Genomic DNA, 17,911 nt, shown 5'->3' on the forward strand with positions numbered 1-17,911 from the left:
TGTGTTGCATTATCTCTAAATGTGACCTGGAACAGAACTGGCTGCTAAGCAAGGACCATGAATGTAAATACATTTCTGGCTAAAAGAGCAAATATTATTTGAGCAGTAACTTTCCTCAGAAAACATGTATCTATGAATTACAATGGTCAGATTGAAATTTCAAACTGAGCTAGAACAACTTGTAAAGTCTTGAAGTTGTTAATGACACCAGATAATGTGTGTGGGTCAAATCTGTGTTTTCCAGATCCTGACTTCTCCTACAGCCCAGCTCCAAGACAAGCTTATGAGATGAAAACTTCTGGAGGGCCCATGCGGCTCTCTCTTTGTCGGTTGTGCAGCCAAGTGGGAGAGAACAGGAGACCATGAGTTCCACCTCTGCTCAGCCTGCGGTGATTCACGTTCAGATGTCTCCAAAGCACAGAGAAGCAGCATTAATGCTCCAGGGTCCACAGCCCAAAGAATTAATGTCTTGGCCCAAGTTGTGTGCCCACCCTCCTGAGTGCAGAAACCTCATCCAAAACTGCAGGCATCTAGTGCTAGAGTATCAGCCTAAAGTCCAAACTCCCATATCCTAACCTCTTTAAAAGAGCTACTGAACACTCTTTGTTTGTTTGTTTGTTTTTTGTTTTGTTTTATTTTATTTTTTATTTATTTATTTATTTATTTTTTTTTGCTTTTTAGCTGTGTTGACTTGAGTTGGTTGCAGTATAATAAAATTTAACAGAAGGGAAAATTTCTATTTATCATATTTCATTCAATTTGTTTCTCATTCCCTCTGAATAGCTTTTTCCCACTTATAGTCCCATAAGATGAGGGTGATATAAAATCAAAATGAATCATGAACACTTAAATAAATTTGTTCTTTTAAGAGGTCAGCTTTCTCTTGTAGTTAATGAATATTATTGGTGAGATTGCTTCTCAAGTACCATGTTGCTTCAAGAAGTATTAGAAGGAGTGGGTGTGGAGAGATGAAGGAGAGAGCAAATGGAGGACTCTGGGTTGGTTTGGGAGGATTTGAGGTCTGCCTTTTGAGGAATTTCACAGGACTATTTCAGGGCACAGTTGTTTCTGGTGTTGAAGAATCATAAAGGGGAATCCAGACCAAATTAAACTACCACACGAGGTCTCAGATGAAACCCCCATGGAGCATGGCCTTCTCTCTCATTTTGAAGGTCTCAGGCAGCAGGCACAAAAGGATGAGAACATTTGAATACACCCCCACCCCATATAGCTCCTTCTCAGTAACACCCATACATAGCTGCTACCCCAGAGACTTTTATTTTAGATTTTATTTATTTATTTTTAGAGAGAGGAGAAGGGAAGGAGAAAGAGGGAGAGAAACATCGATACTTGCTTGTTGAATGACACTCCCTCTCCCCGCCGCAGCAACCCAGGCAAGTGCACTGAGTGGGAATCAAAGTGGTGACATTCGGTCTGTGGTATGAGGCTCAACCCACTGAGCCACACAGGGCAGGGCTACCCCAAAGACTTTTTCTTCCTACTTCCCAAATTTTGCTGTCTTTCCTGGCTCTCCCCGGAGCCCAGCCAGGTAAGCTCTTTGTTTCTTTCCCCTCCTCTAATTGGCTCAGTGCTTTACTGTTCAGATCACTTAACCTTGCATTTTTCTTTTAAAATTTGTGTATTTTTGTAACCCAGATCCAGCTGCCAGTCTGGACTTGGGCATAGGACTTGCCGTGGTCACCCAACCCCTGGGGAGTTAGGTGGAAGCTGGGGCTTTCCTATCAAGGGGACTGTGTAAGTCCATGCTGGGGTAAGTCCCAGTTTAGACCTGGGTGGGGCCAAGTGGATCTGGGATGTGGATAAATCAGACCCGGTACACTGGCATTACAGTATTCCCTCACTTATTGTGGGTATTATGTTCTAGACGCCCCCCATCCCCCGCGATAGGTGAAAATCCACAAAGTAGGAATCTTACATTTATTTTAGTATTTCTATATATTTTAAGGCTTTATAAACCCTTCTCTCACACTTATAAACCGTTCCCAGTCCCTTATTAACCTTTCCCACTCTTTTATTAACCTTTTCCGCACTTGTATAAACACTACTTATGTTCTTAAACATATTCTACACTCTTAAACCTACGTAACTTTAACAACATATATATATAGTACCACAAAATCCCGCAATATAGCGAAAAATCCGCGATAAATAATTAAATATTATATTTTTAAAAATCCTGCAATACAGTGAGGCCACAATAAGTGAACCGTGATATAGAGAGGGACTACTGTATACATATAATTGTTCATTATCTTCTCCCCCATTTGGGAGTACAGGAGCTGCTTATTTTGTTCATTGCTGTGTCTGTTAAGAACAGAGTCTTGGCTCATGCTAGATACTTAAAAATCCTGAGTGAATGAATTCATTGAGCCCCTGCTATGTGCCAGGGATTGTTTTAGGTACTAAAAGAGATAGGCTTTGGCACTGCCTCACAGATGAAAACAATTAAAGAGATAAGTGACTTTCTCAGTATAATTCAAAATGGGAGTGGTTTCTGGATTTCCAGACTTCTGGTCTATTAACTTGATTTTCTCTTTCCTTTTGTAAGGAGTGAGCCTTTCTAAGACATGACTTTAAAAAAGTTTTTTTATTGTATTTTTCCCATTACCATTTACACCTGCTCCCATCCCCTCTTCCACCTTCAACCCCCCCACCACCACCACAACTTTTTCTACACTGACTCCTTTTTTGGACTTGGTCTCTCTCTGTTTTTCTTTCTGCCTGATTTGGAAAATGAGCGGGGCACCATGGAATCTGCCAAATGGATGCCCAGAAAGACAGCACCACCTAACTATATAATTTTGGGTTGCTATGCAAAGTACCAGTGACTGGGTGGCTTAAAAAACAAAAATTTAGTTTCTTACAATTCTGAACACTAGAAATCCCAGGCCCAGGTATTGGCAGAGTTGGCTTCTGCCAATGCCTCTTTCCTTGGCTTATAGATGGCTGTCTTTTCGCTGTGTCTCTGCATGGTCTTCCCTCTGTGCAAGTTTGTGTTCTAATCTCTTCTTATAAGGACACTAATCAAAATGGATTAGGGCTCAATCTAGTGACCTCATTTTAACTTAATTACCTCTTTAAATACCTTATCTCCAAATGCAGTCACATTCTGAGGTACAGGCGGTTAGGACTTCAGTACAGGAATTTTAGGGTAGGAACCACAATTCAACGCAAAACACTAACCCTGTTTTTCCAAAATATGAGGTAACATCCAGGTCTGTTTTAAAAGGCCTCATAATGTGGGTATTATAACCATACAGCAAATTACAGCTCATTTTCTGCTGTCTCTTGCGTTCTGTGGCTGCCTCTTTCTGCTCTTCTTCTTGGCCCCAGACTGAGAGCAGCAAGGCAGTGAGAGCAGGTCACACAGGGATCCAGAAACCTAAGAAGAGGGTTTTGTATCAAATAAATAAAAGAAATTATCATTCATCTAAGGTTCATTGTTTAAATTACCATGTTTATTTATGTCAACACAAAATACAATAAAACAACTTACAAAACCCATTTTATCTTCATGTAACATAACTCTTCAGTGAACAGAAGTACTACTGTTAATGTTTTGGCCTTTTCAAGGTCCAGCCTTGGGTCAAAACAGTATTCAGACAAATAGCAAATTCTTCTCTATATATACACAAGAGGAAAACTTATGTTTTCTAAAATCCCATTCCAGTAATAATACAAAATATCACATGTCCAGGTGAATACTACTGTTGTGTCCTCAGAATTGCAACTTCCTTGGTGCTCTTGATTTTCCCCAGATCTTAGGCTTCAGTCAGGAAGTAGAGGGTACATCAGCCCTTTAAATTTCCAAGGTGATTGCTCAGTAATCCTTTTACTATAGCTTGTGTACCCCACAAGTGTTTGATTTACCTGAGTTATTTAGAGACCAGAAAAAAAAAAAGGTCTCCAAATGATCAATGTGTACAGATCCACCTATGAGACTGACAAAACTTATCATAGATTATTCTGTGCCAATTCAGTGGATAAACATGAAGCCTCTATTACAGAATCAACTCTTCACCTAGTAAAATGCTTCACATTACAATTTACTCAAAGGTAATAAACATGACACAAAAGTACAAGGCTTCACCTGTATTCCAGTTGTCTAAAAGCTCTATGTTCAGTCAATGATAGTTACCACTTAACTCACAAAATCTTTCTATCATTCCACTAATTGAAGAGTCAGCCTTGTGCTGGGGAAAGAAAAAATGGTTTGGAGCTAGAAGATCTAAATTCTGGGCCAGTTCTACTTACACTCTGAACCCTATTTTTCTTATGAGGATCATAGGAAAAGAAAGTGCTTTGTAAAGTACTATTTGCTATAAGAAATATTCTATAGGGTCCATCTCTTCAGTCAGTTGTATTTTGCAAGTGAAATTGTACTTTAAAAAAAAAAGATTTTATTTACTTATTTTTAGTGAGAAGAAGGGAGGGAGAAAGAGAGGGAGAGAAATTTCAATGTGTGGTTGCCTCTCACACATGTGCCCTGACTGGGAATCGAGCTGGCAACCCCTTGGTTTGCCGCCTGGCACACAATCCACTGAGCCACACCAGGTAGGGCAAAAATCTTACTTTTTAAAGTTAATATATGACACATATTTACCATATACTGCTGAAATGTCAAGTTAGGTTATGCACATAAGAAAAGAATATAGGTCAAGAAGCCTATTACTCAGAAGGGACTTTTGTACTCTTGATGTGCTTGATTTAAAACCACTTAAAATTTTGTTCCTTTTTAAGTAATATTGGTGCTCTTGTTAAATAAACTAAGCATTTAAAGTGATTCTTTAACATGAAATTAAAACTTTCGTATGACAATTACAGGAGTTAGACTATGAAACTAAGTAAAATGGATTGAGAAATATGGGAGAAGCAATAGTTTGAAAACTCAGAATCAGGAGGAAAACAGAGTGTAGAAGTCTATTTTTGGGTAATTGAAAATAATCTAAATGATAGGCTTGTTATTTTTGTTTTTAACTGGGTGACTGCCTAACTTATAAATTATTTTCTTCATCTGTAAAGCAATCTATACTTATTTGTGTGACTGACTTTTAGGTTCAGACAAATCCATAGAAATTAACACTTCATTTTCATTCTTACATTTGGAACATCTTTAGAAGAATTGCATTCTTTCAGCTGAAGTAAAATCAGAACCTCATTTTCCATAGACTGAAAAAAAAATCCTTTAAGAAAGGTCATTTTTTACTAAAAGTTTGAAATAAATTGGCAAGTGTGAGGATTTAATGTGAGCATATGGACTTGTGACTTTGTTATGATAAAGACTTCAGGTAGCTGTATTCTGGCAACAAATGAGATTCTCATTTCAAACATTTTTCAAATGCAAATCAGGCCTTCATGAATCATTTTGATAATTATTTCGAGGCATTGAAGCTACAGAGTTAGTATACTTTAAATGATCCCCAAAGTCACTCCTTTGCTAAGGATATTTCTCTTCTTGATTATTTTGAACCTGTCAACATTGTCTCTAAACTTCATAAAGAGAATGACTGATCTCCAAATGACCCATTATTGTCATAAACCAACCTCAGTTGTAAGCAACAAAGAAAGAAAAATTAAATAGTGCATTAACATTTCATATCAGTGAAACAGACTTTTTCCATGCATAAAGTAATTCTATCCATCTGTGAAAGGGTCCACCTTTTGTTTCTCCCTGTGTTTGTAGGTTACATTTTTAAAGGTGCTGGTAGAGCCTCTGTACAGTGGATTGGTTCCCTGAAAAATAAAAAGAGAGGTTCAAATGAAAGTATGTACATTTCATTATTACACTGTTTTAACATATCTAAATAATTTCATTGTAATCGGAAGAAGAAATTCAGTCTCAATCTTGAAAGCCATTTGAATAACTTTGATTAATTTGATGTCAGACTTAGTATTTTAAAATTTATACATCTTAATTTTATATTTTTTTAATAATGTAAAACTAGTCCTATATGTTAACCTTTTTGGAAATACACTAATTTATTGGTAGAAAACAAGACTTTAACTGTTTTATTCACTGTTACTTTACCAGCACTGAAAACAGTGCTTAGCCCATAGTAGCCACTCAGTTGTTTATTGAATGAATAGAGTGAACCAATAGGTAACTCAAAGTGAAATGTAAAGTAAAAAAGTAAAAAATAGGAAAAGTGAACTGGTAGGAGTATACAAAAACGAATGACACAGTAGTACCTGCTTTTCAGAAACGTGTTTCTGGTGTAAGGCACCAAATAAGGGCACAAATAATCTTGCTAAAAATGAGATCATAATTCAGAAAGGGGAGCCACTAGCTGCTTGGGAGAAGCAGGGGAAGCGAATGCTTGCTCTGGATAGTAAAAGAACTTGGTGGCTTTAGCTTACTAGTGTGTGAATCAGAGAGTCACAGGAGCCTGGTGCTTGGGACACTGGGCCCAATAAGGAGCACAGGTCCCAAGGCAGGTTGGGCAAGATGGCTTTGCCCTTGGGGCAGTGGTGAGGTTGTGTGCTGATGTCTGGGTAAGTCTGCTGTGTGTTTGGGCTGTAGAGGTGTTTACAGGCGTTGTCGGCAGAACAGAAGGACCAAGGCTCTCTAGGTGTTTGAAGAAATGCCAAGCTTGATCCTTCTATTTCTTTCCTTTGGTTTAACTGTTCCAGGCAGGCACAAAACATCTGGGTAAGATACAATTTCTTCTCTCCCTCTTCCCAAGGTTGACCACACAGGCTTTGGTGTTAGACACCCAACAGCACTATTCTACCTTAAGCAACTCCAAGCCTTGATGTCCTCACCTGTAAGAGAGATAACCAACGTGTCCACCTTGTTTATGAGGTAACGTACTTTCTTAGCACAGTGCCTGGCACATAGTAAGTTCTCAATACTGCCTCTTCTTATTAGCTCTTACTTATAGCTCTTCTTCATATTTGGAACTTCCTTTTCTTTTATGTCTTGGAGAGTATAATAAAGATATCTCCCCCCCACCCCCAGTTTTTGTATTCTTTACATTTCTAAGCCCACTTCTGAGTAAGTATGAAGTCTACATAACATTTCAGACCCTCCAAATTACTAATCTTATACTTTGGCCTCCTTCTTCCATGAATTGTAAAGATAGTAGCAATTTCTAGGCGTAAGTCTGAAAAAAACACGATTGTATTGGCTTTCTCAGTTCATTTCTCTCAGCTCTTAGGAGACCTGAATAAAATTAGAACTATTCCCTGGACTCCCTCACCTGTTGCCCTTGGATTCACCATAGTGTCTTCATTTTGAGAGAAATGACATCTGCACCTGTTTCTGTGTTGCCCAGAACCAGTGGCCTGACCTTGGACTGAGTAACATGTTATCTTTGTTCATGTGCCTTCAGAGAGAGATGCTATCTCAGTATGAGGGCACACAGAAAAAAGGCTCCTTGGTGGTAGATGATGAGTGAAGGCCAAGTCACCATGTTGTCTCCACCCCTGAGGTCAGCCTACATAATTCTCCAGTCCTTATTTAGACCTGCTGCCTTAAGAATATGGGATTTGGAGGGTGAAGGGCATACTGAGGTGGTTGTAGATGCAGGTAGGGGATTGTTTGCAAACAAAAGTCACATATAAAATTCTGTTAAGTTTAGAGACTCTATGCTATTAAGTTTAAGATGGTTACAGAAGAGTAAGAAACTCAGTTGAGGAGGATATATGGAAAAGATAAGAAGTGCAGGGTGAGAATCATGAGTAGGGCCACTGTCCTGGAGGAAGAGAGTGGCTTAGGGAATAGACAAGACACCCTGAAATTCAGAGTAAATGGCTGTGAGAAGGGCCAGCTTACATCTGCATAGGACCAGGAACTCTTTTGTGAACCTCATCCAGTATCATGTCAAACATACTAAAATTCACCCCTATCTTCCTCTAAATGTCACTTATGTGCACAATAAAGGAGGGGACTTAAGTTGCAATTGACCGACTGATTACATGAGGTTATTTTGTAGACATTTTGTAGAATGCTTAATTTTGATTATTGTGGTTTTCATTCTGCATTTCAAAGCAACTTCATTTATTCAGGCAGACAATATTTCTGGGGTTCTTGCAAAGCTAGTTATAGGGCTTGGGCATGCTAATAGGGGGTGGTGGATAAAGCCAACCTCACTGTAGTAGGAGGGAAAGGTGGTAGTTTAAAGGTGGAGAAAGAGCAAGTATATATGGAAGGGGTGAGGGTGGCAGAAGTGTTTCCCACCCTCAACAGATGACCAGAGTTCAGAAGAATGAGTTCAGACCAGATTTTGTTGACAGTAGAAAGTGTGACAATGTCTAATACTGCCTCCTCTGTGCCATGCAGGTGCCAACCTCCCACATAGGATTTCCAGCTGAGACACAGGCTTGTCTCTGGCTCCATTTCAGGTGAGTTTGCACTCCTTCACTGCTTAGACAAAGCTGGGTTTTCCCCAATCATCTGGGGTGACTGAGCTAATTCCCCAGGCATCTGGGGGTACTAATTTAGGCCAAGGATTCTGCAAAGGCAACAGCACATTTTTAGAGCTTGAAAAAGTGATAATAAGAAAGCTCTCTGTCATGACCTACCGCGCTCTTAATGATTGCCTAACTGCCAAATGCAGACCTGATTTGCTTAGCACAGTACAAAATCAATCCGTTACTGCTAGAAATGTCAGACTGAACATTTTTTGCCTCTAGTTAATGACTTGTCATCCTAGGAAAAAATGCCTAATCAAAAATGAATTTAAATATCTTCCCTTTCTGTTTTCATAAAGAATGTGAATGGGTAGATTATTTTTTAAAGTGATAAAAGGTAACCTTTCTTTATGCTATGATGAAATGTTTCAGGAGTCAAGAATGAAATTTTTTCGTCCTCAGCTTTGCCACCTTCAGAGCCCAATGGGGGTCTACGGGTCAGAAGACCCACCTACTTCTACCATCTGTGTAGGTCCCCTGGGTTCTAAAGACCAGTCAAATTCAGTTCTTCAAGAAGAACTAGATTTTAGGTAAAAACAGAATCAAATTGAAGACCTCAAAATGGATACAGTGAGCAACATTTTTTTCCCAATAAGGTATGTTAGTGAAATTTGAATTGAATTATTTGAATTAAAACTCTTTTGCAACCAAGTGAGTAATTATTACCCAGTCATTATCTAGTTGAGAACATCAAACATTTGTTATTCAAAGAAACTCAGTTTAACAAAATAATAACATTTTTCATTCATGCTTTTAGCTATTTAATGCATATTTTTGTTCCATTTTAGATGTAGAAACAGCAAAAATTTAGCATTTGCATTTCAGTCATGTTCTACTTCCTGAGGGGAAACAATTCATGTTTTGGAGAAATTAACTGTTAATTAAAACATTACTTTAAAGATATTAATCATTTGCCAGTAATCATGCTTTTGTATGAGAACATTAAAATGTGCTGGTTGGTAGATACACATCATATAATTGCCTGAGTGCTTGTTTGTGGAACACCTGTTTATTATTTCCAAAAGGGTCAAGGCTGTGCTTGGGAAGAAGAGGCTGCAATTAGGATTTCAGCTCTGCCATGGATCAACAGTTTGGGAAACCTCATAACTTGTTAGGGCCTCAATTTCCTTACATTCAAATTGTGACTATCAGGACAACTTCAGAGGGCTGGTGGTTGTTCAACTAATGGCTGCTATTGGATTTGTGTGTGTGTGTGTGTGTGTGCCAACTTAGCCATATCCTTTTGCCTGGTTGCCCTTCTGACCATTGCCAGGCATTTGCTGGACAGCTGGCAAGAGTTCAAACAGCTGTGGCCAGGGGTCAGGTGAAGTTAGCTGCCCTAATACTTTGGCTTCACAGCACTATGTTCTAAGTCACCAGGCTAACCTGTCAGGTTACATTTGACCTTGTTAGGGATGAATAAATTATATACTCAATACAAAGTCACAATGTACTTTCCTAAAGGGTTCTTTTTTTAATTATGAAAATCCATACATGCACAAAAGAAGAAAAAAGCTACCTAATGAACCTCTGTAGACCTATCACCCAGATTTAGTAACTATTAAGATTTTGCCACACTTGTTTTATCTATTCTGCTCTCTCTTCTGCCAGAGTGATTTCAAAGCAAACCTAACCTTTGTTTTCTTTCACCCCAAGATCAGGATTATTTTTTAAACAAAACCATCATGCCATTATCATACCTAATTAAGTTAACCACAATACATTGTTATCATTTTAATACCCAGTCTACATTAACCTTTTTTCAGTTGTCAAAAAATGTATTTTTTTGACTATTGAAATCAGAATCAACACAAGATCCACACATTGCATCTGGTTGTTGTCTAAAGGCATCTTTAATGGGAAGATAAAGTAAATAAAAATTTTTATTGTGTTTTGTCCTTTACTATATATATATATATATATATGCACATATATATATATATATATATGGTTATTTCAAAATAACTGCATAAGATATAAGTATCCCTTATCAAGGTAAATTTATCCAAAACAAAAAATTCCATTTGCTTTAGGAATTGAAGATATCACTAAAGACTTATGGAAAAAAGTGTTAACACCAATATATCTGGGCAGAAAAATCCAAAGGAGCATTGTGTTTCCTTGTATTTTCTCCTGTGATATCACTGTTTTTAGAATCAGCAATGTAGGGTAATTGCTATTAGCTAGCTGGACGCATCATTAGAGATAGAGAGATGAAATTAAAACCATGAAATTGTTTCTATGGGCTTCTAGAAATGTAATTATCTCTCCTGTGGAAAAGAAACACAGAAAATTGGAGTCCTGTTTTGTGTTTGCTTACTGTAAAAAGGAGACACATAAATCATATCTATTGAGTACATATATTTAAAGGTTGATACTTTGCGGTTTTTTTTCTTTTTAAGTAGCTGTTTGAAGTTTATGCTAGTCAGAAAAACTGGATGGTATTTTTAAATTCTTCTTAACTTTTCTTTGTAACCTATTATGAGTAACGTGTATTTCCACGGTAATTGGTATGAACTGTCTAGTACTCACGAACCTTGTTCCATTAACTGTAACATAAACGTTTATGGTTTGTCAAATAGGGCCTGAGGGGTCCTCCTGGTGGTGAGAAATAAAATATACGCCCTTGATGTCCCTAAGTAACTAAACAAGGAGTTTCATGAGACTCTTCTGAGTGGGAGGATTCCCATCACTGCACTGAAAGACAAATGTGTGCTATGAGGGCCACCTGGGACCCAAATAATGGACAAAGGTTTCTTTATCTCCAAAGCAGAACAGAAATCAAAGCTGTGGGGACCTGGTAAGAGGAGTAGAGTAAGAACGTGACATTCTAATTCACTTTCAGGTTAGAAGAAAGCTGACTTCCCATTTCTTCTACAAGACACCATTTCCTCTAAACAAGGAGTCACCCTTCAGTGTTCACATACCGTTTGCCACTTGGCTTTTGACCTTTCTGCTTCGAATTTGGCAACTTCTTTACGATCGTGAAATGACACAAGCAGCTTCCAGATGCACAGCAGGACAACCCCAATGAGCAGAATAGCCAGTGAGACTCCCAACATGATCATGGGGATGTTTGGAGGTTTTGGACACTCTGGAAACAAAGAAAATTATATTAAGAAGATGGTACAATTAGCACTTTAATAAACATTTCTCATTAAATTTTCCAACCATGTTTTTTCTCCAGTAGAGGGAAAATAGTAACACCTTTTGTTTCATTGATTTTTAAAAATGAGTAACTTGCTGAAGAGTAGCCCTATTCCTTCAAAGGAGAACAGAAGATAAAGTAAGAGTTTGAGCATTCAAAGCAAATGGATATACACTTGAATGGCTGACTCAAAAAGAGTTAGAATGCGAAAGAGTGAAAATTAATGCACATGGAATATTTAAAGAACCATAAATAAAACTATAGTTTAATCACTCAAGATGCTATCTTCTGGGTTATGATAAAGCAGAAATGGGATGAGTGTGTGCACATGTGTACATAATTACTTTTTAATGGATTGCTTTGAAACTCTCTATGAGATTATATTCAAAATTATATAAAACTTGTCCCCTGAAAATTTTACTACTTATCATTGTTGCTTATTTGTTTATTTATATTTATTATTTTTTAATGAACAGAAGAGAATCATGTCTTTCATTTTTATTTTAAATCTGATGCCTGATATCTTGGAAAGTTCCTGGACTGGGGTTAGGAGAGATGGGTTCAATTCCCATCTAATGTACTGTTGCTGTGTAAATCTATCAAGTACTCCCATCTCTCTGAGGCCCAGGACCCTCAACCATAAAACAAAAGTATGGGACTTTGGTGTTCCTTTAACTCTCCTTACAATAAGATTAAGTTAGGTGCTCATGCTTATTCAACCCACAGCTTCCTAAACCTCTCCCCCGTGAGTCTGATTCAGTGGGTCTTGGATACAGCCACTGATTTTTTATTACTAAAAATATCCCAAGGGATTTCTATCTTCAGGGAAGTTTTGGGGAATTAGATGTTTTGTATAGTCCTTTTAACTTGAACATTCTGTGAAATGTTATTTTGACTATTGATGATATTAATGTAACTTTGCAATTATAGACAGAAGAATGACTAATAACCCTTGCAATATGCCTGGGAGAGGATACATTTCTAATGAAACATTATAATTAAGCTCTCCCCTTGCTTTCATGGGGAAAAAATCCCACATAAAAATTATCATTAAATATCTGCTTCCCTCTGCAAGAAGTGAGGCAAATCCATGGTATCTGGGGAGAAAATAAATTACGCTTACTTTATTTTAACTCTGATTGCTTTTGTACATTTAATAAGGAGAATTATAGACCCAGGACTACTCATGCTACCTTCAAGGTAAGAATCTATTGCTGATCTGAATTTGAGCGGGACTAATGACCTCCTAACAGTGTGATGCCTGGCCTCACACACCTTTGTTATTGAGCCAAAAAAACATGAAAGGAGATTATGCAGAAATAAGTAAGGGAGCTAATGAAATAGCAACAATACGAAGATCTAAAGACTGTTTCTAGCATAGCAAATGAACTATGGCTGCTTCTAGCAAGTTAGCAACACTGCTGCAAAGAAAGCAGTACGTGCTTGTCAATGAGACTGTGTACTGGCTACATCTATTACTACAAAATATCTGGGGTGGGGCACAGCATGCTCTTGCTTAAAGCAAGATGAAGCTGGCTAAGGATGTACAGCCAGAAGGTGAATTAGGAGGGCACTCCATTAGGGAATAAAAAAAAGAGCAGTAGGCATAGCCTGGCAGAGATAATTATTTTGAGAATTTAGAGTCATTGGGAATTATACATTTCTCAAGACAAGATCTTGGCCCAAGTACCAAAGCAGGTATTACAGAATAGAAAATCCAGGTAAATGCTGCACCTAATTCTAATATCCTGAGTTTCTAATGCTGCCATTCTGGTAGGTCTGCCACAATAGCTATTGAACACTAGAAATGTGACTTTTCTGGACTATATTGTGTGATAAATGCAAAATACACACTAATTTTGAAAATCTGGTATGTAAAAAGTGTAAACTCTTATTAATAAGTTTTTATATTATACATTGAAATGACAATATTTTGGATATAGTAGATTAAATAAGACATTATTAAAATTAATTTCCCCTTTTTAAACTTTTTTTATGTGGTTACTTCAAATTTTTAAAGTGTATATATGGTTTGTATTAACATTTTCATTGGGTAGTGCTGCTCTAACATACTGACCTAACATGCTGATTCTATTGGGGGATTCAAATATTTATTATGATTGTACAGCCAGTAGGAGGCAGTATAGCACAGTAGTTAAGAGCATGGACTCTAAGTGACCCTCCAGTTCCACAACCAGCACTGGGACATAATTGCATTAAACCTAGCAAATTATTTAAATTCTCTGTCTCAATTTCATTACCTGTAAAATGGAAATAACAATACCTTCTTTATATGGCTGTTGAGGGTATTAAACGGATTAATACATGTAAAACAGCTAGGACAATACCTGACATATGGTATTAGTAAGGACTTAAATGAGAGCTACAATTATAATTATTACCACTACTACCACTACTATTACTACTACTACTGTTGCTGCTGCTGCTGCTGCTGCTACAGCAAATTTACTCTTCCCCCTTTTCTAACCTCAAGACCTCAAGGGCTTGGAACCTCCAAGCTGGAAGCCATGGGTGTGTAGCATCACACACACATTCCTGCCAGGAAAGCTCCCCAACTTTCATTCTTGACTGGTCCCTTATGATTGTGGCTCTTATCTTCTGAAACTTTTTCCAAATGTAAGAAAAAAAGATGAGCAAATCTCTCCCTACATCTACATGTTCCCTGATGACCCTCCTTCACTTGGTTTCTCTTTCTATTTCTTTGGAGGACCATGAGAATTCTTAAGCTCTGCCTCCTCTTTTCCCATTTGCCTTTTTTCTATCCAGTCCTCCCACCAGTGACCCTGGGTGTCTCTGGTCTTAAAGCTGTGACAGGGGATTACAGACTCCTGGGAATGGGATTGACCCTCAGGGCCCTAGGAGCTCTGGCCTGTCTGGGAATGGCAAGATATGCCAGGAAAGCATCCTCCTTGGAGCTGTCAGGTGACTCCTGTTAAGCCTCAAGGAGGTAACTTATTCCTCACTTTTCCCTACTCCAAAAAAGCATAGGGAGAATAAAAAGCCTTAATAAAAAGGCATCAGAGCATCTGAATGCTCTTGGAAAGATGGCATCTTGATGTGCCACTTGTATTGTATGGAAGAATAAAAGAAAAAACTCCAACAGTTCAGTAACGAAGAGGCATTTAACAGCCAAATGCATGTTTCACACACACAAATAAATAAATGAAACAAAATAAAAATCAACCCAACTATATACAACTCCTCCCTTAAATTAAAAACAGACTCTCTTCTGGAAGTTTGTTTTTTGGAACTCATTTTTCCAATAAAATTAATATTATAAGGAATGGTTTTTGATTTCAGAAAATTTTGCTAAAGCCGCTGCCATGGTCATAAACAGAGTGTTGAGGGTATACTGAAGAATTTAATTCTATAAAACAGACAATAATAAGGCAGAATTTTTTTGTGCTGTAAAGCAGGATTCACCTTAACTTTTCTTAACTAATAGCCTCCATGATGCATTTTAAATATTCATTTGAAAAAAGTAGATTTACATGAGATTCTCAATAACAAGTCTCCAGGTGCACTCTGCCTACCAGAGCTTCAAGGTTACAGTCACAATCATAGCCTTCATCTTGCATTGTGCCCACCTCTACCTCTCCCTGCTCCTTAGCACTGCAATGTGATATTTACTAATAATGTTCTTTTGGTTGGTTTACAATGTCTTGAACTTATTTTTTGGTTACTTTGGTATGATTTGGTTTTTACACTCTGAAGTGATGCAGTTTGATAGTGTTGGTTTCAAATTCTGGGCAGTATTTTGTCAGCACACTGATAAGTAAGCACACACAATAAAACACATGTGCCTTGCAGCCTGCTCTCGCTGCTACTGTCTGGGGCCAGGACTCAGGCTCTAAGATTTATGGGAGAAGAGGAGGACATTGATGACAAGGTCTGGAAAGGCATAATTTAATACAGCTGTCATTTCTGCTGGAAAGGTTTAGGAACACATTCTTAACTGAAAACAGAAAAGGTGAGGTCAGGGCTGTTAGGGCCAAGTCACTCAAAGGAGGCCTTGAAGCATTTGTATCAGAATTGCCTGGGCTGCACATTGAGCCAGTTGATTCAAAATGCAGCATTATAACCCACTTCCCAGGTGACTCTCATTCTCACTAAAGTTTAAAAACTTCTCAACAAAAGTACTTTTCCCACTACACTAGTCCCTCTTTATATCGCAGTTCACTTATCGCAGCCCCACCGTATCGCAAGATTTTAAAAGATATATTTAATTATTTATTGTGGATTTTTCGCTATATCACAGGATTCTGCAGTACTGTATATGTATGTTGTTAAAGTTACGTAGGTTTAAGAGTGTAGAATATGTTTAAGAACATAAGTAGTGTTTATAAAACTGTGGAAAAGGTAATAAGGGAGTGGGAAAGGTTAATAAGGGACTGGGAATGGTTTATAAGTGTGTGGGAAGGGTTTATAAAGCCTTAAAATATATATAAATACTAAAATAAATGTAAGGTTCCCACTTTGTGGATTTTCACCTATGGCAGGGGCGTCTAGAACATAATACCCACGATAAGTGAAGGAATACTGTATTCTATTTTCTCTATATAATAGTGTCTCTCCTCTCCACTGAAGATGCAATTTCTACTTAACGACTTCTTGGGTCCCAGGCTGACTCCATGAGCTGGTGTGGATGAAAAGCCAGAGAAGCAATGGAATTATATCACTTCCTTCCTCACTTTCTGCTTCATGTCTTTTTTGATACAGCAATATCATTTAATGACCCATGACTGTAAGTTATGAACTGGTATATGTTTTATATGCATATTCCATTTAACCCCTGAGTAAGTCCTTAAAAGAAAGTATTATTGTTTTTCCTATTTTACATATGAGGAAACAGAGACTCAAAGAGGCACATATCTGCCCTTGCTGGTGTGGCTCAGTGGATTGAGCACTGGCCTGCGAACCAGAAGGTCGCTGGTTCAATTCCCAGTCAGGGCACATGCTTGGGTTGTGGGCCGGGTCCCCGGCTGGGGGCACGCAAGAGGCAGCCATGCATTGATGTTTCTCTCCCTCCCTTTCTCCCTACTTTCCCCTCTCTCTAAAATAAATAAACAAAATCTTAAAAAAAGAAAAAGAGGCACATATCTTCCAGGATGTCAAGCAGCTATTAAGTGGTGGAGCAGGATTTGAGCCAAGTTTTGTCTGATTCAAACCCATTCTCATAGACTGTTATGCTCCTTCCTGTTAGACTTTTCTAAAGACATAATTTCTGCTTACACTGAATTTAACATTTCTATAATTCAACGGTGAGCTTTCTGGGAGAGGATAACATTCATCTTGTTATCTGGCCTTAATAAAATATATTGGAGGTAGAAACTCCTTTAGCTTTTTCTTGTCCAGGAAGCTCTTTATTTCCCCTTCAATTTAAAATGATAGCCTTACTGAGTAAAGTAGTCTTGGTTATATGTCCTTGCTTTTCATCACTTTGAATATTTCATGCCAATTCCTTCTGGCTTGAAATGTTTCTGTTGAGAAATCAGCTGACAGTCTTATGGGAGTTCTCTTGTAGGTAACTTTCTTTCTCTTGTGGCTTTTAAGATTCTCTCTTTGTGTTTAACTTTTGTCATTTTAATTATGATGAATCTTGGTGTGGGCCTCTTTGGGTTCATCTTGTTTGGGACTCTCTGCACTTCCTGAATTATGTGTTTTTTCCCTTAACCAGGTTAGGGAAGTTTCCTGCCATTATTTTTTAAAAATTTAATCTTTATTGTATTTTTTTCCCATTAGCATTTAGTCTCCTTATACCCCACCCCCAGCAATCACCACACTGTTGTCCATGTCTATGAGTCCTTTTTCATTTTTGCTCTATACCCACTCCCAGCCTCCCTCTCCACCAGCTGTCATCCTGCTCTTTAACCATTATTTCTTCAAATAGGTTATTGATTCCTTGCTCTCTCTCTTCTCCTTCTGGTACTTCTATAATGCGGATGTTTATGCTTCATGTTGCCCCAAGGACCCCTTGAACAATTCTCATTTTTTAAGTTCTTTTTTCTATTTGCTGCTCTGATTGAGTGTTTTCTGCTACCTTGTCTTTCAGATCACTGATTTAATCCTCTGATTCATCCAACCTACTGTTTAGTCCTTCCAGTGTATTCTTCGTTTCAGATATTGTATTCTTCATTTCTGACTGGTCTTGTTTTATGGCTTCTATGTCCTTTTACATGCTGTTGAACATCCTTATAACCATTATTTTGAACTCTATATCTGATAAATTGATTGCCTCCATTTCATTTATCTCTTTTTCTACAGATTTCTCCTGTTTTTCATTTTGACCTTTATTTTCATCTCCTCATT

The 17,911-nt window shown here is 37.9% G+C and overlaps 1 protein-coding gene and 1 long non-coding RNA gene across 5 annotated transcripts in view; one reads left to right on the top strand and one right to left on the bottom strand.

Annotated features, from left to right (window-relative positions):
- Positions 1–3,457: 3,457 nt before the first annotated feature.
- The window catches only part of ITGB6 (integrin subunit beta 6), a 159,885-nt gene continuing 145,431 nt past the window's right edge, over positions 3,458–17,911 (bottom strand). For all 4 annotated transcript variants that reach the window (XM_090280223.1, XM_090280214.1, XM_090280210.1 and 1 more), the window contains 2 exons: positions 11,361–11,527; positions 3,458–5,754 (listed from right to left, as the gene is read on the bottom strand). In XM_090280223.1, coding sequence (XP_090136349.1) covers positions 5,656–5,754; positions 11,361–11,527 — 266 coding nt within the window. In that variant the 3' untranslated portion in view covers positions 3,458–5,655. The remainder of the gene's footprint in view (positions 5,755–11,360; positions 11,528–17,911) is intronic.
- LOC150022102 (uncharacterized) lies at positions 7,505–16,283 on the top strand. Its single transcript, XR_016511707.1, has 3 exons — positions 7,505–7,549; positions 8,303–8,364; positions 16,169–16,283. It is a non-coding gene; the product is annotated as an uncharacterized LOC150022102 (long non-coding RNA).

Source organism: Furipterus horrens, unplaced genomic scaffold (genome assembly GCF_987537825.1).
Source record: "Furipterus horrens unplaced genomic scaffold, mFurHor1.1.pri manual_scaffold_1, whole genome shotgun sequence".
Lineage (NCBI taxonomy): Eukaryota > Metazoa > Chordata > Mammalia > Chiroptera > Furipteridae > Furipterus > Furipterus horrens.